General features: G+C 31.8%; 3 protein-coding genes across 4 annotated transcripts; all 3 read left to right on the forward strand.

The window, feature by feature from the left end:
- The first annotated feature begins 5,061 nt into the window (after nt 1–5,061).
- LOC100807806 (mitogen-activated protein kinase kinase kinase 1) lies at nt 5,062–10,505 on the forward strand. The gene is made up of 8 exons (XM_003532586.5): nt 5,062–5,858; nt 6,658–6,742; nt 6,832–6,894; nt 7,492–7,649; nt 8,739–8,811; nt 8,916–8,975; nt 9,232–9,345; nt 9,576–10,505. Exons 1-8 carry the CDS (start codon nt 5,173–5,175, stop codon nt 9,747–9,749), a joined length of 1,413 nt encoding a protein of 470 aa, XP_003532634.1. The 5' UTR covers nt 5,062–5,172; the 3' UTR covers nt 9,750–10,505.
- A 2,403-nt stretch (nt 10,506–12,908) lies between these two features.
- Nucleotides 12,909–17,061, forward strand: LOC100797335 (uncharacterized). Of its 2 annotated transcripts, none has more exons than XM_006584515.4 (3): nt 12,909–13,195; nt 13,656–13,711; nt 15,672–17,061. In XM_006584515.4, exon 3 carries the CDS (start codon nt 15,704–15,706, stop codon nt 16,775–16,777), a length of 1,074 nt encoding a protein of 357 aa, XP_006584578.1. In that variant the 5' UTR covers nt 12,909–13,195; nt 13,656–13,711; nt 15,672–15,703; the 3' UTR covers nt 16,778–17,061. The 2 variants fall into 2 exon arrangements, with proteins under 2 accessions (XP_006584578.1, NP_001241046.1); NM_001254117.3 differs by having other exon boundaries at nt 12,968–13,195; nt 15,684–17,061.
- A 3,994-nt stretch (nt 17,062–21,055) lies between these two features.
- Nucleotides 21,056–23,047, forward strand: LOC100798406 (protein LIGHT-DEPENDENT SHORT HYPOCOTYLS 4). The gene has a single exon (XM_003531021.5). The coding sequence runs from the start codon at nt 21,892–21,894 to the stop codon at nt 22,633–22,635; it is 744 nt and encodes a 247-aa protein (XP_003531069.1). The 5' UTR covers nt 21,056–21,891; the 3' UTR covers nt 22,636–23,047.
- Nucleotides 23,048–24,508: the final 1,461 nt, after the last annotated feature.

The following is a 24,508-nucleotide window of genomic DNA, read 5'->3' on the forward strand; positions in this document are numbered from 1 at the left end:
CACTACTCATCCTATAGGACTTCCTTTGGCCCTAGGAGTAGCCAAAATGGTAGCTAGCTATATATCTCTAGCTAGTAACAGCAATTGGGTCGTAGAAATCTATCTCGGTTAGCTCCACTTGATTTTTCACCTTGATGATAAAAGGAATAAGTTTGAAGAGAAAAAAAAAGTGAATGTTATACGACAAAGTTTACCACAGTATTCAATATTAGACTTATCAGGTATTACATTTTATATGTATCTTCATAATATAAATAATCTTACGGGGGGGGGGGGGGGGGGGGGGCCTTTCGGTTTCCCTGGAAATTTTTTTTTTTTTTTTTGTTATTGTTGTTGATTGCTGTGGAGTAATTAAGGTTTGCGTGATTAATTAGTTGGATATGGTCATATGGCATACACGTGAAGGACTTTTAACTAATGCATTAGCCAAGGCTCAATTATTAAAGTACTGCAAATTAAAGCCTTTCTTAATTAACTGTGTTTTAAGTCTTTTAATTTATTGTACTCATGTGGAATCAAGTTGATAGTTAAAGAAATATTTGGTTCTAGTAAATTATTTTTTGTTTTCCTTTCTGTTGGATGGATGGGGACTAGCTAATAGCAATATCTTCAGAGAAAAATAATGAAATTGGTTATGTGCTTAATTTAATGAATTGATGAGCATAATTGCTACGTGAAGGTCAAGTGCGCATGTGTTAATTAATGTGCATGTGTACATGTTGATACAGTATATATAACAATATCTGTCACTAACTAGTTCTAGATATTTAGAATACGAGAAGGAGGAATTGGGGGTACCTTACTTTGAGTTGAGTTGAGAGATATAAGGAGGAATTGGGGGGTACCTTACCTTTAAGAAGGAGGAATTGGGGGGAAGAATAGGGTGTGTATGATTTTTATTTCAAGAATTATTTTTAGCTGAAGAAAATAAAGAAAATAGATACTGATATATACTATAAGTTTATGCCTCGTCACACATAGAGAATTATTTCAGATGACTTATATCCTTGAATTAAGATCACAGATGATGATAAAACATCTCAGTTTTGTAAGCACTTGTTTTACAAACAATTTTAAAACTTAATGGATTTTGAATAAGAAATTAATAGTTTAGTAACATAGAATTATATTTTGAAAAACAAATTATAAAACTAAAAAGTGAGAAACAAATTAATCAAACAAACCGTAGTTAAATAATGAGTAAATACTTTGTGTAGAACATACATACACTGCTACTATATATGTTTATGAACTATATATCCTTTTATATTTAGAAGATAAAAATTAATATATTTAGAAAATGCATGTCACAACACATAAGAAAATGCTGTCTTATTCATTCAGATGCTTCGGGAATCTTTTTTATATAGAGAATAAAGTTTGCCCTTTTTAATAAATGTAATAAATGTTTTTTTAAATAAAAAAAAACTGAAGCACTGCATTTATTTTAGTCCATTAGATAAAATAGCTTTTTTTTCTAATTATAATTTTTATTGCAGAAGGGGCAGGTGAGAGAATATTTTTTTAAAAAAAATAAATTTATCATCAAGTTATACTTAAATAATCCTAAAACAAATAACTTAAAGTGAGAGAGTATTAATTTTTCTGTCTAATAATTATGATGTTGATAGCTAATTAATGCACATATCTTAAAAAAAGAAACATGTGTTGATTGTAATTAAACCCATATATATATATATATATATATATATATATATATATATATATATATATATATATATAAACCTACATCTGGTGCCGCATGTCAAATCTAGGAGAAATTGTTCATTTAAAAATAATCTGCAACTACAATTCATTATCCAAGAGCTTATTTGATATTCCAAAAAAATTGGTCTAAACGATCGACTTAATTTTATCATGTTTTCATTCAACTTGGTTTGTCTAATGAATAGACAAGTTATTAATTGTTTTTTTAAATCTAAAAAAAGTTTAAAAATTTATCTCACGTGTTATTTTTTTAAAAAAAAAAAAACTCAGTCCAGCTATTAGTCCAACTATCGACTTCAAATATCATTAACTAGATTAACATGTCTCATGTATCATATCATATAGTCTTTAAGTAATGTTATAATAAAATTTTACATTAACACAAAAAATGATACATCATTTGTTCGTGTTGATATGATCAAAAGAGTCACATGTGATTAATATGTTTTAAAATGATTTTTTTGTCAGAAATTTTTAGAAGAGAACTAGTTTATTCAATCAATCTAAATTTTAAGAGAAAAGAAGTGACTACAAACATAAGTAACATAATTAATTAGAAAATTATAAAAATAAAAAATGAAAATTTTATGATCATATCGACCCAATGAACTCTAGAATTCAAATCAAACTAATTAAGTTTATTTGAATTGATTCAGTTAATTAGTTCTTTCCATTTAAAATTTGAACTAGATGAATTATAATTGATTAGTTTTTTGAATTTTTCCTTTTAAACTCAAATTAACTTAAATACCTAATCATTCTCTTTTTGTTACCAAAAACTTAATGACCTAATTACTGTTTTAACTTTTAGATTAATAAATTTTAGGCTCTAGCTAGGACCTAATAATCAATTGTTAGTTTTTGTCAAAATATTAACAAAACAATTAATTGAGCCCGCAATCTCTTTATCCTTCTCCCATCAATGCTAACTTTATAAATTTTTTTCAAACCACCATGTTAATTTTATAACTCTTTGAAATTATTGGACCTCATTATATATATTCATGTTAAATTACCTCACTGTATTTAATTTCAACCTCTGACATGAGTTACTTCCATTTAACCTTCACCCTCACTGTTCCTCTTTTTTTTTTTTTAAAAAAAAAAATATAGAAAGCCATTCATGCCTTGTTTTCTCCTAGTATTAAAAATGGATCAAGAAAGATGAATACGAAAAAGGTAAAAGTAAAATGTTTTGTTTTATTCACACAACGAATATTTATATAAGTGGGTGAAAGATTATAGAAAAAATATTTCTTACAATATATTCTCTAAAAATCATGTTCTTATAGCAAATTCACAAATCTAACATACAGTATATATCTATCTATAAATAAAATAATAACATTCATTACTTTTAAATAATTTTTACTTTCTTGAAGCATATTAGGGGTAAACTTTTATTATCGTGAAAAAATAAGAACACTAAATAAAAAATTATTAAATTATATTTAAATGATAAAGATGAAAAGATAAATGCACACAACTTTTTAAAATAATCATATGATCAATGATTATTAACTAATTTTTTATTTATTTTGACTATTCATGTTTATGACCTTAATTTATAACTCTCACATTCTTAAAATAAAAAAAATATTTTTATTAGATATGTCCTATTTTGTCTAAATTTAAGATTCTGTGTATAATACTGAATTCGTAGCTCGATTCTTCATGTGTTAAAAGGATTCAAAATGTAGAAGTTCCAAGAAAATGTATTAATCAAAATAAAAACACGAGTCTAATCCCTTTTTCCTTGACTAATTGGTATGCACCCAAGGACATCGTGCCAAAGAGGCAAAGAGACTTTGTATCATTTTCTTTTCTTTTCTTTTTAGCTGCTGGCTGCCACTGGTTGGTTCCAGCATCGTGGAAACATCCTTTTACATATACGTCCAAGTCCAGCGAACATAATAACCACTTAATTTCTCGTTCATCATATGTAAATTTCATATAAACTTTAAATATAGAAATTAAGAATATCATTTTTTAAATACTAATAATATATTGTATATCTCAGGAAAGAACTAGTAGTAGTTTTTATTTGATTAATCATGTTCGAACTTGAATGAGATAAGACTATTGATGATCTTAAACTTTTTTTTAATATACAGCAATTGCATTCTTAAGAGTTAAATTAGATATCACTGGTGAATTTTAAACAAAAATAGTATTTACTAGTTGATTTTTTTGGTACACGAATTGATTTATGTGTTTTATGATAAAATAAACACTTTTTTTAAACAAGAGTATATTTATTTAAGTTTTTTTAATGAAAAATAATTTTAATTTAAAGGATTATTTAAAAATTATAATTATCATACAGATTTTATTTAAAATAAAAAATAGAGAAAATAATTTAATATTTATTTCAAAATTACATTTTCAAACTTAAATAAACACACAAAAAGTTATCCAATCAATTAAAATAGTAAATAGTAAATAGTAAATAGTTTCGAATAAAAGTGAGTTATATTTTTTAAACTTTAGAATATTTGTTATCGAGAGTTAAAGAGTCTTTTATATACACAAATCTATTTGTTTAAAGTTAGAGCTTAATTAAACAACTGATCTATACAAATCTAGAGATTAAATCTCAACTATATATTTCCTTCATTTCAAATTGGCTGTAGCTTTTTTTTATATATAAATAATTTGGCTGAAGCTTTATCATTAAAAAAAATTATATTAATCATTATTTTTAGTTTTAATAATTAGTGCCTTAAAAATCAGTGTCTTGCTAACTACTAGTATCATAGCATTGGTTAAGAATTTTTAAAAAATAAAGTTTTTATTGAAAAATTACATGAAAATGCATTTAAAAATTATAAAAGAACATAATTTTATTTCTTTAACCAACGTCAATTATTATTTGTCTAACTATTATTAATTTGGAAACTTAATATATCTATGAAAATTGGAAAAAAGAATAAAGTAAAATTACTCTGTAATAAATATTATTATTTTGATTTTATTTAACTTACTTTATACCTTAATGCCATCAAAATTAATTCTTGGTAACTTTTATGCTAATTATTATAAAAATAATAATAATAAATTTATAAATTAAATAATAATATAAAAGTACTTTACCTTCATAATATATTTTTGAATTAAAATACAACTCTATAGTAGAAAGAATACACTTTTTTAGAAGAGAAAAAAAACACATCATTGTCTACCAAGGAGCAACTAGCAAGGCAAAGCAAAAGGTGACTGACACTGTGACAGTGTTAGTAAAAGTGGAAGTAAATAAAGCCAAAGAAAGGCAATAATAAAAAGTAGTATGAATATGATTAAATGAAAATGAAAAGAAAGCGCAAAGACCATAAAAAAATAGAGAATTAAATAATTAAATGCTTTAGAAAAAGAGAGGCAGCTGCTAAGCAGATTATTCGTTTTGAGTTGCTAGCAGCTACCCCGTCCGTACAACGCAACACGCCAATGGACTGGAGGCGCTGGACTAAGAATAAGAAGAACCACCACCACCCTCCGCCGCAGCTGCAACCGCGCTTGGAGCGCCTCAACGCCAAAAAAGGCATCAATTACCAATCACCACCTTCTCCTCCTTCCCCTTCTTCTTCTTCTTCTCACTTGGATCGCCAAACCAGCTTCCGCCTCTTCGGCTTCGACGGCGAATTCGACCGCATCTTCCAGACCCTGGGCCTCTCCGGCCCAGAAGACTTCTCCATCCCCACCGCTGACTGGGAAGCCCACAAGGCCCGCTTATCTGGGCCCACCACCACTCCTCCTCCTCACACGCTTCCTCCCACTTCCCAGATTCAAGACGATGACGTTTCGGTTCCCGCTGCGGTTTCTTCTTCCTCCCCTTGGTCTTCCGGGGAGCACTACGTGGGCAGGGGCAGTGTCGGTAGATTGAATTTGAGACACGGCGAAAGGAGCGTGCTTTTCACCGATTCCGATTCCTTCACTACTTCACACGACGATGACAGTGATGTTGGTGGAGAGAGGGAGAGAGCGGGTCTCGCTTCTAATTCTGCAGCCGCTGATGAGTTGGTTATTCCGTTTAACTCATCCAACGAGTGGTTTAGACAGACTTTCGCTTCGTGGCAGAAAGGTGACGTCTTGGGAAATGGGTCCTTCGGAACTGTCTATGAAGGCTTCAATGAGTGAGTTTTTTTTTTCCTCCCTTTTTTCTAGTACTTTGCTTTTTGATTGGTTAGTTTAGTTGTTTATTTAATGACTTATTAGGTGAAATGAAACCCTAGCTTCTGAAATCTGACTTGGTTTGTAGTTATTACTTATTAGGGTAGTTAATTAGTTGTCCGTGTTGTTTGGACTAAGTTGCAGCTTCCAATAATGACACTCTGACTACCTTATTTTCGTTAGGGTTACTGACTAACATGATTTAAATAATCTTGTTCGGATTGCATTCAATTTCCACTGAATGCGTGCTAGTCAGATAATATTATCTAATAATTGCTATTATCTGCCCCTGCCCCCTTCATGTATGTTTTTAAGGATGATTCTTGTGTAGACTTATTCTAAGGCATGCACTTAGGACTTAGGTTGACTGCTTCAGCTAGTGCTCTATACGAAAATGGATTTGGAGAGTTTCTCCTTAGTAGAGAATTTGTGACTTACAATAAATGATATGTGTCTAATACATTGATCTACAAGTGAGTCTTATTGCTTATCTCTTCACATAAGAGAAACAACAACCATCGTGGTGCTAAAAATTGAACTGAGGAGTCCATTTGGTAATTATCATACGAGGAGTTGAAGACATTGGAAAGTTGGCTTATCTGGTCGTGAATGTCTTATGCATCCATAGCTGTTAAAGCATAAGAGTCCAATTATTTTATTATCAAGCTTCTTTCAAACACACCATTAGGAGGTCCATGTTTTTTAGCTTTATAGTTTACCTTGTTCTTATAGGGGTAACATATGCATTTTCTTTTCTTGCAGTGATGGATTCTTTTTTGCGGTAAAGGAGGTGTCTTTGCTGGATGAAGGTGGCCAGGGAAAACAGAGCTTTTTTCAACTTCAGCAGGTCAGAGTTCTTCATTAAAGTTTATAATTTATCCATTAGTTCTTATATGACAGTATTCTTATATATGATGTCTGTGGCCTCCCTTTCAGGAAATATCTCTTTTGAGTAAGTTTGAGCATAAAAACATAGTTCGATATTATGGCTCAAACAAGGTATGCAGTTATCTAGGGAACAGGTCTCTTTTATTCTGTCAGAATATGATACTCTAGATAGAATAATTGGATTTCCAGGACCTAGGCAATCGACATAAGCATTTTTCAAATTTGAAAGCATTTACATGGCTGAAAATCACTTTGTTCATTAAGCATCTTGGAGTTTATGACATTTCTAACAATTTTTTTTACTTACTAATATGTACATGGGAGAAGGAAATGGTATGTCTTTATTCTACAAAAAAAGAGTGATGAGATATCATGTGGCTATTGGAGGGAGATACATTGTTCATACTTTGGATTGTTTTGATGATAGAAATAAATACTGTTCTTTTTGACATTTAATGAAGCAAAACATAAAATTTTCATTTACCAATCTGTTAAAAAAATGGTCTTGTGTTGATAAAAAAAATTATTGGAGGGTCAGTTAATGTCGGTATGTCACTAAGCTTTTGAAGACAAAATTGGTGTTCAAAAGTTTTTTTGAGGACTAAATTAGGGATTGCTCAATTATTTTTATTTAAAAGAAATTGTGTTTCCTATGTTTTCATTGCTTTCTCTTTGATATTATATATTTGTATTTTTTATATTTTTCAGGACAAAAGTAAATTATATATATTCCTTGAGCTTATGTCAAAAGGGTCATTGGCAAGTCTCTATCAAAAGTATCGGTTAAACGATTCTCAAGTTTCTGCATACACAAGGCAGATTTTATGTGGCTTGAAGTATCTTCATGATCATAATGTGGTCCACAGGTAACATGGACGAATTCCCTATCATGATACCGAGCAATGATTGTGTCTATAATAACAATAATCTCATTTGAGTGAGTTCCATGAGGAAGTTAGGTGGTTTGGTTAATGATGTTAAAGTGATTAGTGGTAAATAGTCAGTATATTTTTGTTTCATTCTTAATGTTAAAGGGAAATATATTGTAGAATGTTCTGGATAATAAAGGGGTTCTTCACAACTGCAGTCTGTGTGTGTGTTTGTGCATATGTGCATCTATATTTTATACCAGCTTGAAACTGGATGACAATAGATACCTTTCAAAGTGCATGACTATGACATTTAGAAATCCTGCATTTGTAGTTTCTTTGGAGCTTATTTAGAGTGTCTATCATGATCAAAGTATACTGGGGTGTGGAGCTTATTATCAAAGTCTGACATGCACTGGAAATGTAGAAAAGTTAAAGTATGCTGATTTCCTTTAGAAATAACCTTGAGTTTTGTTAAGTGAGAAATTTAAGAACCTAACCTTATAGTCAACCTCATCTAAGAATTTGAAATTTTAAAACTGAAATAGGTATCTGTAAGAAGTAACTTATGAACTTAGGTCATATTCATATAAATTATTTGGTAACTTAAAAACTTGATTTCATGTAAGAAATTATTGAATCCTACGGATGATGCAACTTAAATATGCATTATGAATTAAGCCATCAACAATACAAATCAATGGTCAAGGTTCCTATTTAGGACCTAGAATAAGAGAATATTTTGCTACTTAAGTCCTGGAAGTTTCTTTAAGACGTGTTACCAATGGTTATAGTATTTCTGTTCTTATATTAGAGGATATGCTATATGTTATAGCTCTATTTGCACATATTTATGTTGAGAAAATTGTTGAGAAACCAGATACAGAGTATGTTTCTTTGCATGGGAAGATGAGTTTGCTTTAACAGATTTTATTTGGAAGTGAAAAATGCTTGACTTTCAATCATTGCCAAAGATGAAAGTTTGATGCAGTGCTTGGAAATTAAATTCTTAAATATAAAAATATCTTGAATTTGCATTGATTTGCTACATTCTGAATGTTTCAATTCAAATATTCAATTTTATAGGGACATCAAGTGTGCTAATATACTGGTTAATGTAAGGGGGCAAGTCAAGCTTGCAGATTTTGGGTTGGCAAAGGTAATCTTCAACAACACTGAATTTCTCTTTTCAGCTTCTTATCATACACAATCCAAATACTGTCTGCTTATAATTTATATTTTTTGTGTCTTTTGCTCTCTCAGGCAACAAAATTTAATGATATTAAATCAAGCAAAGGCTCTCCATACTGGATGGCCCCAGAGGTTTGTCCCTGCTCTTGTATAATTTGTTTGGAGTAATTCCTGCAACGGAATGAACTAGATGAAATCATATGGCTGTCTAATTTGGTATATGCTTCCGCTGATTTTCTTCTGACAGAGTGCAGATTCTGAATCTTGAAACTGTAGTTTTTCCACCCATTTGTGATTTACGAGAAATGTTTCAGTAAACTGACAAATGAATTTTTAGACTAGTGAGCTTTTATTGTGACTGGTTTAACTTTGAATTGTTGGTTTATAGGTTGTTAACTTAAAGAATCAAGGTGGTTATGGGCTAGCAGCTGATATATGGAGCTTAGGGTGTACAGTTTTGGAGATGTTGACAAGACAGCCTCCCTATTCTGATTTGGAAGGAGTATGTATTATGTCATGCTTCTTATATCATCTTTTCTTAATCTCTAGTTTGTTACTTTCCTATTTTTCCTTCTTTAATTTATTGGAGACTGGATTTTATTTTACCCTACATTTTTTATTTTTCACTCCTTTGAATCGTAAATATTCAAGATTTTCATTTAGTTGGTTACTCTTCTCTTTGAATTTGGATAACTGGGTTAATGTATATAAATGTCTTTTCTGTCTCAACAGATGCAAGCATTATTTCGGATTGGCCGGGGTGAACCTCCACCTATTCCTGAATATTTATCTAAGGATGCCCGGGATTTCATCCTTGAATGCTTACAAGTTAACCCAAACGATCGTCCAACTGCAGCTCAGCTATTTTATCATTCTTTTCTAAGGAGAACAGTTCTATCTCCCTGAAGTTTTGCATCACCTCTAAAAATTGGCACTGAGAACTTCCAAGTTTATCCCCTATTTTTCTGAACTTTATCCATACACATCTTGGGTTTACTGGTGGAATGTCTGGGACAAGTTTAATGGGTTTTCAGATATCTGCTGGAGCTAGGACAAGTACATTTCAAGGACTTCATCTTATCTTGCCATCCCATGCCAAAGGTTGGTTCATTGAAAGGGAAGAATGCATTATCAAGTGTTTCACAAAACTTTCACCTCTATGCTAAACGAGAGAGCAATGCCTTTTTTGAATCCCAGTGTGGATCTTGGTATGACTGGATTGGGGAAATGCAGAATTAAGGAGGATATGGACCTTTTCATTTCCAACTGGTTGCTCTTTATTCTACAAGGCAGAAGCACCCACCAGGAGATTGCCAAGGCTAAGAACAGTTGTTGGTCACTGGTGCGAAGTTGTCGGGCCATGTTGCTTGTACTCACTTGATTTGATCCTATCAAGAGCTCATGTTCTTGCATAAAAAATGTACATCAGGAGCTCATGCTCATGTTCTGTTGATCCTATCAGCAGGTTGCTGATAATTGGTCTCAGCTGTGGCCTGCCCAACATGTAAATACTCGGGTAAAGCGCACGGGTGCAAGCAAAGTGCTGTTAGAGCAACAATGCAAGTTGAAGTTCTGGATTTTTTTCTTCTTCCCCTTAGCACAATTAAACTGTATATAATTGTAATACTTTTTTCTTTTTCAAGGAAATACCATTCGTATTTATTTACCATTTTTTTTGTAAAATGATGGCACATGTATACATGTATTTCAATTTTTCAGCACTTAACAACTTAATATTTACCACTATCAAGTCTAACATTCAGAAGTTGAAGAGTTGAAGGCAAAATCAAGACCTTGGTGGTGTTCCTAGTGGGAACCAAGGAAGTTACAAACACAGTAGTTATTGGTTGTTTTGACTTGCTTACCATTGGTAGGAAAGACCAAAACAAGACAGCGCGACAATTTGACAAATTTGTGAAATTCAAAATTCAGATTTTGTAACATTTTTGTCACGATAAAGGATTACAATAATACTAGTGTAGAAACAATTTAAATAATTAGAAATTGTAATATATTGATGAAAGTAGTATATTGTTTTTTCAATCACGATTATTTTATTATTCTTTTAAATATTTTTCTCCTTTTATTTATTATTTGTTCACTCTTCGTGATTATATAACTTAATATATTTATTATTTTATCACTTGGGGTATATTTGGTTAAGAGAAAGAATAGAAAAAACGAAAAGAAGAGAAAAATAGAAATTTTTGTAGTATGAGTTTTATATGAATCTTATAACTTTTATCCTCTCCATTAATTAATTTTTTTATTTTTATTTATTATATTTTTATTCTCTAAATCATTCAGGATATTTATGCAAAGATGTATATATCAAAAGGATGTAAAAAAAAAATGAATCGTGGGAAATTTCAGACGATCATATTGTAAAAAATTGTCATTTCATTGTTCACAGAAATTAAAATAGATGAAGTTATATTAAAATAAAAAAATTGTATACATTATTTTATTTTATTTAAAAAATTTATACTATACATTTAAAAAATTGTTATTTTATTTTATTTGATATGGTATAGTCATGTCAAAATTCAAACATGGGATGATTGATTTTGCTTGATGACAAACCGTAAAAAACCGTCTCCGGAGTTAAGGGATAAGGTCAGCGAATACGGGTTGGTGCAGATCAGGAGTCAGGACTCCATCAAACCGCCATAATGACAACACAAGACTGCTGAAGTTCCGTGGGGTGCTCTTCCATTTTTATGAGATAGTGAGATAGTGAGATCAAACTTTCCAATTAAAGCTACTGGTTCTGTTCTACCAGTCATTTTGTTTTTTTTAAGGTCATTTTGTTCTTATATAAACCAGGGAAAAAGAGTAAGTCTGTATCTCTCTAAATTTTTTAAATAATAGAAAAAATAGGAGTTAAATACAGTTAATAAAAAAATAGAATAACAAAATTAATAATAGAAAATTAATGTAAGTTAGAAAAAAATTATAATTTAAGAATAAAATTATCTAATAAAATGTATATATCAAGTGGGATAATTCTCATTATTAATAATTAAAGATATAAATTAATTAGAAAATATAAATGTATTCAAGTCTATTATGAACAAGATTAATAATAAGATTATATTTCACAAAATTGAAAACATAACTAATCTAAAAACTTTTAAATTAATTCATTAAATTATAAATATTTGATAAAAGTATATGAAAAATATAAAATGATATAAAAATAATAAAAAATTAAATAAATATTTTAAAAATAAAAATATAATTATTATTTGTTATCCTAACACATTACAAAAGTTTAACATCTACACATTAACTTTTATGACAAATATATCCTCAAGTTTTGAAATTTAATTTCAAAATAAAATCATTATAATAAGGATAAATAATTATTTTTGTTTTTAAATGTATAAAATGTTAACAATTTCGTTCCCGAAAAATGAAAATTTAAATTTGTCCTGAAAGTAAAAAAAGTACGACAAATCGATCCATTTAAACAAAAATATTACAAAAATGATTATCAACATCATCTTCTTTGATTGATTCTCTAATAATGAGTCATAAGAACAAATTTATCATGTAAACTTTTTATTTTTTTATCTATTACAAAAATGCACTTTCTCTTTCTTGTCTTTTCTTTCTTGTCACTTTAATGAAAGTTAATGAATGAATGAATTTTTTTTTTTTTACTTTCACAATTAAATTTTCATTTTTAAGAATAAATTTATGAGCATTTATATATTTATGGATGAAAATAATTATTTACCCTTTTAATACTTAAATGTTATCCGGTTGAAAGTTAGGCGAACCTAATAATATCGTACAGACTATAATATTCTTATTATTAAAAATTTATCTGTATGAATTAATATGTTAAAACATGATTTTTTTTCAATATTTATGATTTTTAGTTTTTCAAAAAAAGAAAAAGAAAAAGAAAAGAAAGAAAAGATCATTCCAGATGAGTTTAAAATTGGTACGATGGAATATGCTTGGTTTCTTGGAACGTGAGAGAGCACGTGAAGGCGCACTATGAGGCACGTCATCACGTTCACAAGAGCGTGCCCACACTCTCTACAGATGCGCGTATTGGAGCGCATGCGTGAAATATGAAAAAAGCAAAGGAGTGAGGGATTGTGTTTCTCTTTGTGCGTAGCGTAGAAATGACTCCATCTTTGCGATTCTCAACTTTCTCTCTCTAAAAAACCCATCAGAGCATGAGGAGAGAGAAACTTCCCTGCCCTTCCATTTCCCTCTCGATTCCTTCGCCTTTGCTTTCGATCCTTTGCTAGAAGAGAACCTTATTCCTCTCTGTCTCTCCCCCTTCAAATTCCCTTCCTTTTCTTCCATATTCACTCTCTCTTCCTAACCGCCCGGTACGAACACACAACAACACTCTTTCATTTCAATTTTCGCTTCCTTTTCATCGTTTTAGGTTAATTGTTTTTTTTTTCCTTTCGATTCGTGTATGTTACATCTTAACATTCTTAATTTTTGCTAACCTAATCTATTTTTTTTTACTGTCAATTGAAGAACGGATAGGATACCTAATTGAGTGTGCTTTCCCGTCGAGGCATTTTTGTTTTGTCCCCATTTTTATTTTTATATATATTAAGTGGTTTGATTGGATCTAAGATATGGATGAGTAAAGTTTAGCGACATGTGCTTCTTATCTTAGTTCCATGTTCTGGTTAGTATTATTATATTAATTAATGTTGCTTTGTTAGTTGTCTTTGCTTGTTGTTGTTGCCTCTCTCACCACGTTGCTTCCTTCTGACCTTGTTAAAAAATCTCTCACATTGTTTTCTTTCTTGCTGTTCAACTGTTTGTTGCCAGATGCACTTTGGTTTTGCAAACTAATTCGTTGGCTAAATTACTCCGATTGTGAACTGGTGAGTTTTTCCTTATCCTCTTTGTTGTTTGATGCTTGACATGCTTTTGTTTTCAGCAATTCAGAACGTGAGGCTCCTTTGGCGGTACAATGGGGCTATCTCCAGCAATTGCCTTTCTGTTTTGCTTTATATGTGATTCCATTGCTTTGTCCATTGTGGCATGTACCTTTTCTTCATCTTCAGTATGTTAACTAGTTGGTTTCGGCATGTGCTCATTTCATATTCAGCTAGATTTAGGCTAATAAGTTACTGATATTGTTCCTTTAAGTTCAATTACAAGCTGTTGATCTTTTTATAAAATTTGCCTCATTGTTTAGTTGGTTTAATTAACTGGTTTCTTCCTTTTGCTCTCATTTAGAATCTGTACTCTTCCAATTTGTGAGATTATTAGATTTTCTGAAGTCAATTTTGTAGTAAGAAAAATTTGGATTAAATGAATTTTGTACTATGAATCTATGATGTCACCTGATTGTTAGAACTGATTATATGGTTGTATGCTAATGCACTAGTAGCTTAAGACTGCAAGTCATATTTTAGACAGCCAAAATGTGTAAGGATAATTGACATGTGCTCTTCATTGCGTTGTTATTCTAACAGAAGAAATAAAGTTGGTAATCATGGTCACATGGGAAATGTATGAACCTCTCTGAACTGTTTTCAAAGTCTGATAATACTTCCAAAAAGGGCAAATTAAATATGGTTTACTATGATATTGCATGATTATATCCTTGATTTTGATATAAAAATCTGTTTTCCTGGATTCTTCCTAGTAGATACTTCATCAGGTTCTTTGTTCTTTCTCCTATATAATGAAATCTTATCCAAAATAAATAATAGACTGTCCTAGATCTAGTACAGATAGCTGCAGTTAATTTATAGGTTCGTGTTGATGTATTTTGGCACGGGCAGAGGAAATAATTTTCATGTAATTTGCTGTCAATAATTGAGGCCTTTCATTCTGGTTTATGAGTAAATTGATCTATGTCATTATAGGTTCAGTAATTGTCTACCACCTTTTTGGCATTAATTGTGGTAAGGTACTTGGGGAAGTTTTAGTCTTAGTATTGGAGTTCATTAGGTTCTACTTGACCAGACAACTTGTGTTCATCTCTAGATGCCTTACATTCCTTTGCTGCCATAATTTTTTGAGCTGGCCATCCGTTTAATAGTTTTTAATGTTTGCCTAGTGAAGATGCCCATGAAATGCTATGAATAAAAGCCTTGATCCAAAAGGACAAGATTGTTTTCATTTCTTTCTTTCTTTCAAGTTTCTATATTGGGAAAGGTTGTTAAGATCACAATCTTCCTTGGAGGATTGCATGATCTTGAACTTCTGTGTGGGAGCTTCAATCCCAATTATACACACCAACTTGGTTTGGTGAGATCTCTGTAGGATCAATGGCCAAGCTTGTTAAATTACTTACAGTTTTTTGTGATCTGGATGAGCCACCCTTTAAGTGGTGGAACAACTCAATTTGTGTAGAAAAAAAATCTGTGTCCACCACTAAAATTCAAGAATCTCAAACTTCTTTTTGGCTGTTTCCCTATCTCTGTTCCACATTTATGAGTTTTATCTAATATTCTGACTTAGCAATTGTTACACCGTTCCCCTTCCATCTGAGTTTCTGTCTCTCTGCATTGGCTGTCATGCAACTGAAAATTTTACCATTGGGTTTTAGGAAGTGTGATGTGAGTTTTAATGTTCTATATGTAAATTTTAGAACACATTGTCTGTTTTTAACCATCTATTAATGTTAGAACATCTCAAGCAGGATATATGTAGACAGACAATCATATTATAAGTACCTATGTATACCAATCATATCTTGATTGCATAATAATTGTTAAATTCAGTGATCACTTTCAGTCAGTTTACATGAAAAATATATGAATGCATTTGTAGTTTGACAATCTAATGTTTAGATCCCTTAATGCAGACTCCTTGATTACATTTTGACAGTTTAAATTCCAGGTTCTGTTGGAATATCCAAAATGGCAAAAGGTAGCAGGGGAAGACACAGGATTGCTTCTCGTCAATTCAGAGTGACTCCATACCCACTGGCTTCTTGCAAAAGGGACATTTGTGAGGACATGTGCCAAAAGAAATGTTCTAAGGCTTTGGAAAAGAAAGAGTTGGAAGATGTTACGTGTTCTGTGTGCATGGAATATCCACACAATGCTGTTCTTCTTCTTTGTTCTTCTCATGACAAGGGTTGCCGTCCCTATATGTGTGGAACTAGCTTTCGTCATTCTAACTGTCTTGATCAGTACAAGAAAGCTTATACTAAAGTAATTTCACCTAATAGGCAACCTATGCAAGGCACTCCAGGTGTGCTACAAGATTCAAACTTGCCTCTTGAGAAGAGTGAAGCCACAGAGCTTGCATGTCCTCTATGCAGGGGTCAGGTGAAAGGTTGGACTGTTGTGGAACCTGTTCGGGACTATCTGAATGCAAAGAAAAGAGGCTGCATGCAGGATGACTGCTTGTATGTTGGGAGCTATAAGGAGTTGAAGAAGCATGTGCGGGCAGAGCATCCGTCGGCACGGCCACGGATGGTGGATCCTGCTGATGAACAGAAATGGAGATGGCTCGAGTGGGAGCGTGAAAGAGAAGATGTTATCAGCACAGTTACATCAGCAATGCCTGGGGCAGTAGTTTTTGGAGATTATGTTATAGAAGGTCATCATAATGACTTTGATACAGATGAAGAGGAGGGTTCAGGTAATGCAGAAAGAAATGGAAGATTTCAGATGGGTTTAGAGGCAATGAATTTCTTCCTCCTGTTGCATGCAGTTCGGCAAGGGAATGAGCTTAACAACCTTGGTAGACGGCTGAGGCCTGAGCTGACCCACAACAACAGGGTTGCAGGTCAGAATGCAGCTGCCGTGCTGGATATTTCAGATGAAGACAATGATAATGATGGCAGGTACAATGAAGATAATGATGATGGTGGTGTATCTTTGGTTAGTCGTCTCCACGGCCATGGCGGTGGCAGAGTTTTATTGGGTCGTTCTGGTAGGAGGCGTAGATGTAGAGAAGCACGTGCAAGGATTGGAGATAGTTGAAGATCGGGCATGAAACAGGAGGTTGGCAAAGGACAAGTTTCGTAGGCATATCAGATTAGAAAATTCAGCACCATGTAGTGGTGGCTTAATAACATTTGAAGGGCTTTCTCCCCCAAAACAGGAAAATCAAAAGATGGGCATTTTTATTTTCTTTTAAAATCTTGTTGTAATTTCGTTTACATGTACATTCCTACCTTCCTCCTATTGCTTTTGCACATTTCAATGTGAATTCACTTGTGTAAACATTTGATTTTATGAAATCCTTGACAAGAAGTTGATTGTCATGTGACTGTCCCGGGATTGAACAAGTGGCCATTTATTTAAGCTGCCCAGTGACTGGCAAACCAAGCTCAATCCAATGGACACTGCTTGTTGTGGGAGGACCACTGCTACTGGTGGCTCTTTCAAACTCCAAAATTGATGGAGAAATTTCACGTATTCATTTTGCAGCCAAGGACGAAACATAGATGGTTAGAATTGGAGTTGAGAAATTCTCCCATTTGCAGATTTAGATTCGGAAGAAAGGATAATCTATTAGGATGGCAGATGACGGATTTGTCTAGAAAATGTAAGAACATTGAAAACCATCACAAGGTTGAAAAACAAAAGCTTTTCCAAAATCTCATTCTGGCTTCATTCGTTTTTCATTTTTTTTCAGGCAACTAAACTGAACAAGAGGGAAAGTGGCTTCCTTCAAAAAAAAAGAAAAAGTGAAGGTGGCTAAGCAGTGGCAACACTGATGTTGACCATTTTATTATGGGTGATGAAGCTGAACGAGCAGTAGAACTTACGCATGCCAATAAGTTTATAACAAATCATATTTATAAGCCCGATAACAATAAAAACAAAAGGCAAATCACATTGAGATTTTCTGATGTTTAGTAATTTTATATTTAATGTTTACCTTTTTTGACCTTATACAGATTTTTTTTTCTTTTTCAATTTACATAACAAAATAACACGACACTGTATACTTTATCATTACGACAAACTTTTCCTAGTTTCTTATCATCTTATGATAGATGAACTGAAAGAGGTTAGTGAAATGTGAAAAAAAGGGAACCACTTTTGTTTACATAAGCTTCAGCCATTTGTTGCATTACTCTACTTCCTTACCTCGTGAATTTGGTGCAACGAGAGAAGACCCCATTTGCACCTGCTCCCGCTCAAATTTCATCCCCACACATTGCAGATAGAACTTGCTTTGTTGAAAGAACGAAAAACCAGCATTTCTGAGCAATTTGTTGCATCGCCAGCTTGAGTCTCAGAAAAAGACAAGAAGAAATAGCCAAAGCAAAAGGATGGTTCAACACGGTAACTCGAGGTACAAGTTATATAATGAGATAAAGAATAGGAGAGGAGAGAAGGGTCTTTGGAGCTTTACGTAATTGATTATTATAAATTTATATTGTCATACTCCAAAATGTAAATTTACTGCCACTAAGCCCAGCATCACACTCCGGTTATGTGGTGTTTTAACTGTCAAAAGCCAATATTTTCACTTTTGTTGGTTCTCTTTTCCAAGCTGTTCTTCTAATGTTTTAAGATTTTTTTGTTAAAGTGTGGTGTTTCAAGTTTACTTTTGTGATTTATTATCCTTATTAGCTATATATTTTTATTTCTTATGAAAGTAACCAAGATAATTAATTGTTTTTAATTAGTTTGATTTCAGGACATCAATATCATTTTTAAGATTATATAGACACTTCCAATATAGTGAGAGAGAAGTGAGATAACTTGGCTTTTTTCTTCTTTTTTTTAACCTAAAATTGATATTAAAAAAAATCTTCAAAAGTATAGTATCATCAAAAAAATGTAATCACTAAAATAATTTATGCTATTTATCATGTCAAATTCAGTGTTTTTTTTTATTACTACCTTAAAATGAAAATTTAGGTGAACATTATTAAAAAGAAAAAAAAAGTGTCTATCATCCTATGGTAGTAGCATTACAATCTGTCATGCCTATTTCATATGAAATTTTATCGAAAAATAAATCAATAAAGGTCACATCTAATTCATCGTATGCAACACAATTAATCTACCAAGCATCAACACATAGACTTGTGTCACATGTGAAGAGTTGACACGAAACCTCCATGCATCATCTCTCTTGATTCAATTCACTTATAACATTTATCATATTTCTTATCATACAATTAAGAACCTTGATCCCTCCCCCACCCTCCTCTTTGATTTTGTCTCTTCTTCCTAACAACTTATTCCTTTTTTTTTCTGCTTTATTTTTTGTATATAAAAATTTGTACACTTAAAGCAGAGATAAAGAAGAGGAAAAAAGTGAAATAAGATGATTAATGCTATACAAATAATAAAGAAAAGTATTATTATAAAAATAATACATCTCTTATTTATTTTACTTCATCCCAATAATTTTTTAGACCTCATCCTACCTCTTACACCTTCGTCTCTAAATCAGTTTTAGCCTCCATTTTCTTTCTTTCTTTTGTTATCCGAGCACAACAAAGTACGTCTTCACCATTTTGTGATTTTTAATCCACTTGCTCTTGTGTTCGTTTTACCCTGACTTTCTTTTTGTTAGTTGATATTCACAAACCTTAAGACTTATTTTATTTAAGAAATGATAGCTTAATTACCTTATACTCTCATAAACAATAAAGTACTATTAGATTGAGTTATTGATATATTATTTCATTTAATATACGACTTGCACCTAAATTTTTGTTTAATTTAATATAATAGCTACTATTTTGATATGAGGTCCTTATATTAGCTGTAGATGAATTTTGGTTATCTTACATTATGACAGCTATAAGTGAATTTGTTATATATAAATTGATGTTAATATTTAAGGGAGGGGTCAAATGAAACTAGTATAATTTACAACTATTACCTATTCAATAATTTTATATATAACATGTGAATTTGATTGATGCACATGCTAAATTAATTAATATTATATATATATATATATATATATATATATATATATATATATATATATATATATATATGATTTTGTTCGTGACTTTCTCTCTTTGTATATTTTGGTTGACTCCTCTCGAGTTTAGTTTTATAGAAATTCCTAATGGTGGAATTTTTTAGCCCTGCATTCCAAAAAAAAAAAAAACATAATTATTTGTATTAAATTTTATGAAAATTTGAACATCAATATGTGTGTGGCATGTTGTTCTGAAACGACTAGTCTTTTAGATTTGATTAAAATGATGTCTTGGCATTGGCTTAGTTTTAAGGTAGGAAGGCTTTTCATTCTTTTAAACAATGGTGTTTGAACCCTAGTCCTGTATATGCACGTGTCCAAAATTCACTACTTAATGTATATGGGGTTGAGTACCATTGTACTCATTTTCAATAAATTTCTTTCGCTTATAAAAAAAATTGAATTTATTTGTTGAAATGTAAATTGATTTGATTTACATTATTTTGATTTTTTAAAAATATAATTTGGTTTTAGTTATGGTTTAGTTTAGTTTCATTGGCTTTTTTACAGCCTTACGTCACTCACTTTATATATTAATATACTAAATGGAGTAAGAGATGATCGATATAAACATTTTAGCCTTTAAAACTCTTTAACTTAGATGCTTTTAAATATATTTTTAATTTGTTAAATTTACATAATGTTATTTTTAGTCTTTCAAAGTGAATTTGAGGACCAAAAAAAATTTAATAAAATATGAAGAAAAAAAAGTCTAGTTTTGTATATGGAGCAAGTCATATGCATCCTCTTCAAAGTAGTAGTATAATTTTAGACTAAAGAAAATATCATACGAACTGAATTTAATTCGTGCAAGCATTGTGGACACAAATGTTGTTGGCCCGCGGCACCTGCAAGTGCAAAGAAAAATTGTCCTAACTCCTAACCCTTTTGGGTATCGGGGTGGTTAAGCGTGTCACTCTTGATTCCAAGAGCAAATGGACAATTACTTGTCTGGTATAATGGTCTAAATTGTACTCACTTTACTTAAAGGGGTAGGCCCTAAACAATTTCCACACTTTTGTTTTGTTCTCCACCTTAAAGCCATAGAGGAAGGGGAAAAAACAAGAGGGATCAATGATTGAAATAGACGTTTTGAAGTGATATTCAAATTGCCATCACTTGCTCTCTAATGCATGGACCCCTCTTTTGTCTCCCGATAGCTAGAAAAATTTGCCTACCCTATACCTCAATATTCATCCTCAGCCATAAGTCCTCCTCCTCTTAGCATAGCTTAAGTTTTATAAATTCCTTAGCAATTATCATCCTTCTCTACCTCCCCCTATGTTCCCCCACCCCTCTCCTTTGTTCTCCACTAGATTGAGTAAATCCCTTGGTTAAGAAGACCAAAAATTTCAACCTACACCATCTTCTCATTAATTAGATGGATCCATCCATGTTATCAAAATCACGCCAAACTCCTAGCTCTTTCCCTTTGACCATAGGGGAAGAACTCTGAACTCAATTATTATTTTTTTCAAAATCACCGACTTTATCAATCTGCCTTCTCTAAGCCAGCTAGCTAGCTTTAGACAATCCCAACCAAACACTCACCTGAACTACAGTGCCCCAAGACCACAAATCCCAAATTAAACACAATAAAATTAAACCATTATATATAAAACCCCAAAAATTATAAACACACACTCTCGCCATTATATCTCATTTTTATTAATTTTATTTTCTTCTTACGTTTCTTATTCCTCATATAGTATCACTTATCACATTTATTATTTTCTATTTATTATTTTCTATGTCCGTCCAATTTTTTCTTTTTTTTCTTATCTCAACTATTTCTACTCTAGTCCATCCGAAATTTAGGTAGACGTCTATAAGTATTCTATATATACAAATTTCTTTAACCAAACAAAAAAACATACCTTGAGATAAACTCTAGATATACAAATTCTTTAACCAAACAAAAAACATACCATGAGGTAAACTCTATATATACATATATCTTTCACCAAACACAACACATCTTGTACTAAACACACACATTTCTAGTCCCCAAACCCTAAACTAGAAGAGAAAAAGAGAAAGTGCAACATCATAACATCAAATTCGTATGTGCTTTTGCTTACCCTAAAATCTCCATCCCTACAAAAAGAAGAAGAAAAACAAGAAGAAGTTTAACATGTCAGCTGCCGTGGCCGCTTCCGCTGCCGCCGCTACCATGTCGGGTTACCACCACAACTCCTCCTCGAGACAACAACAACACATAGACCATGAATTGGCCTTAACACCACAACGAGTGTGTGTCTCTCCACCTCTGAGCAGGTACGAGTCACAGAAGCGGCGCGATTGGAACACCTTCGGGCAATACCTGAAAAACCACCGACCACCTTTGACTCTCTCACGCTGCAGCGGCGCGCACGTTCTGGAATTCCTCCGCTACCTCGACCAGTTCGGAAAAACCAAGGTTCACGCCGAAACCTGCGGATACTTTGGAAACTCCCACCCTCCGGGTCCCTGCGCGTGTCCCCTGAGGCAGGCGTGGGGCAGCCTCGACGCGCTCATTGGCCGGCTACGCGCCGCCTTCGAGGAGAACGGCGGCGCGCCGGAGATGAACCCGTTCGGGACACGCGCAGTGAGGTTGTACCTCAGGGAAGTGAGGGACGCGCAGGCCAAGGCGAGAGGCATAGCTTATGAGAAGAAGAAACGGAGAAAACCACAACAAAGTGGACATGATCATGATCATGATGCGATGATGATGGTGGGTTCTACGAGTGATGTGAATTATTCTTCAGGGTATAGTGGTGGTGGTGGTGGTGCCTTTGTTCCTCATCAGCAAATGTTGTCTGATTCGAATGGGACAGCTTCTACATCTGATGGGGTTTCTTATTTCTCATCATCATCCCAGTGTGGTGGGTTTAATTGATTGCGATCATGCGTGTTATTTGATCCCTAAGAATCAAAAATAGTGTCAAAAATTTACAATAAGTGGCACATCCTTCTTCAACCAACTGAACTACGTCTTTAACATTATTCGTGTTATATGTTATGATGCATGGTGGAAAATTAACGATTAATGATATTATTCTATTCTATTCTATGGTTAGCGATGTGGTAGGGCTCAAGGATTCAACTAGTGTGGTCATTATTAGAAGCTTGTCAGGGTTTTTTTTTCTTTTCTTTCTGAATAGAAGCCTGTCAGGGTAGTGTCTAATTAATATCGTAATTTCGTTCTATATGGAAAAGTATTGTGAAAGTTGAAGGAATTCCTGCATATGGAGCTTGCAAAAGTGCATACAGCAAACTATTGTATAATTAATAAGTGTGACTCTGATTAATAACAATAGTATTTATAGTCTCGTTTACTCATTTAGAAATGCTATGCGTCGATCCATCCTTAATATATCTTCACCAAAAAAAATAATCATCCTAAATAGTATTTTTTTAAGCTTGATTTTAGTTTACTTAAAACAAATAAAATACTATGCAGAAAAGCGTAAATATTTAATGTCTGCGATTAAAATAATTTATTTAGACTAATTAAAAGAAGGATTTCTGTGGTGAGAATTTATGCATAGCAAGGATAACTTAAATGATGTTTAATATTTAAGAATATAAAATATTAACTAGTGAGAAAATTTCAGATAACTTAGTTATATAGAGAATAAGACAGTTAGATTTACCCAATAGAAAATTTTGCCGATAGTTATTTCTTGTTGATTAATATATAATTTTTATGTTAATATTGAATGGTTAAGAATTATGAAAGAATTTATACGTACCTTTTTAAAAAAACTAAAAATTAAAATTTTGTACAAAAACTAAGTAGTTTTATAATATAAATTCTTTTAACAGTATTAATTATCGTCTCATTTTGTTAATGTTTTATTCCATTTCGTCCAGTGAAGATACCAGAAAAGGTAATGATAAAATTGAAAGAAATTTTTTTTGTCGATGTCTACTTAGTTTCCAAAAGAATAACAAATAATATAAAATAATTTAAAACTCTCTAAAGTTAGAATTAATTGCAAACGGATAAAGTATTAGGTACAAAAAGTCGAAAATTATGGATTGCTTTTTGTGGGTAGGTAAATAAAGTTTCATATTAGATCTATGAAGTTGAAAAGAGATTTGCAAATGATTATATCCTATTTGTTAATTTATAAAGTAATAATTTTTTTTTTTTGTAAAACTTTCAAACGGCTATTACTTTTCGTTAATGATATAATTATGATTATTAGTTACAACTACCGGCCGGTTAATGTATAGTTGTAAATGAAATTCTATATCAAATCCAATAAGTTTCAAATAAAATTTTAAATAACTATTTTTTTTTATTAATATAGTCATATTGCTTAAAAAATAGTTATTTATTTGTTACTATTAACTGACAAGTAATTATAAATAAATTTTGTATAATTTCTAGGAAATCTGTTTTGACGCTAATGATATTTTCTAGTACCAACAATATTAATTTGGTCCAAGTAAAATTAAATTTATATTTTTTAAATAATGTATTAAGTTTGAGTCTTTTGAATAAAAATAAAAAAACTTCAATAAGTTAAAGTTCTCCGATAGAGATTAACAATTAGTAAAACTAGTAAATATTGCATAATTATAACATAATTACCCAAAAAATATATTTTCCAGCCACTAAGGTAAAAAATATTATTTCTAAAGTGTATAGATTATAAAAGATATTTTTGTCCCTTCCGACAAAATCTTTTAATTTATTAAAGCATATGCGCAGCTAAAAATACAACAATGTTAAAGGGACTCGACTGATATTTAATTACTTG

Source organism: Glycine max, chromosome 8 (assembly GCF_000004515.6).
Source record: "Glycine max cultivar Williams 82 chromosome 8, Glycine_max_v4.0, whole genome shotgun sequence".
Classification (NCBI taxonomy): Eukaryota; Viridiplantae; Streptophyta; class Magnoliopsida; order Fabales; family Fabaceae; genus Glycine; species Glycine max.

What these genes read in the sequence shown, in the direction of transcription:
- LOC100807806 (XM_003532586.5), top strand. Translation starts at nt 5,173, where the DNA reads ATGGACTGGAGGCGCTGGACTAAGAATAAGAAGAACCACCACCACCCT. An exon ending in GTCTATGAAGGCTTCAATGA is followed by an intron (nt 5,859 to 6,657) that starts GTGAGTTTTTTT and finishes CTTTTCTTGCAG; the next exon opens with TGATGGATTCTTTTTTGCGG. An exon ending in CAGATTTTGGGTTGGCAAAG is followed by an intron (nt 8,812 to 8,915) that starts GTAATCTTCAAC and finishes TTGCTCTCTCAG; the next exon opens with GCAACAAAATTTAATGATAT.
- LOC100797335 (XM_006584515.4), top strand. Translation starts at nt 15,704, where the DNA reads ATGGCAAAAGGTAGCAGGGGAAGACACAGGATTGCTTCTCGTCAATTC.
- LOC100798406 (XM_003531021.5), top strand. Translation starts at nt 21,892, where the DNA reads ATGTCAGCTGCCGTGGCCGCTTCCGCTGCCGCCGCTACCATGTCGGGT.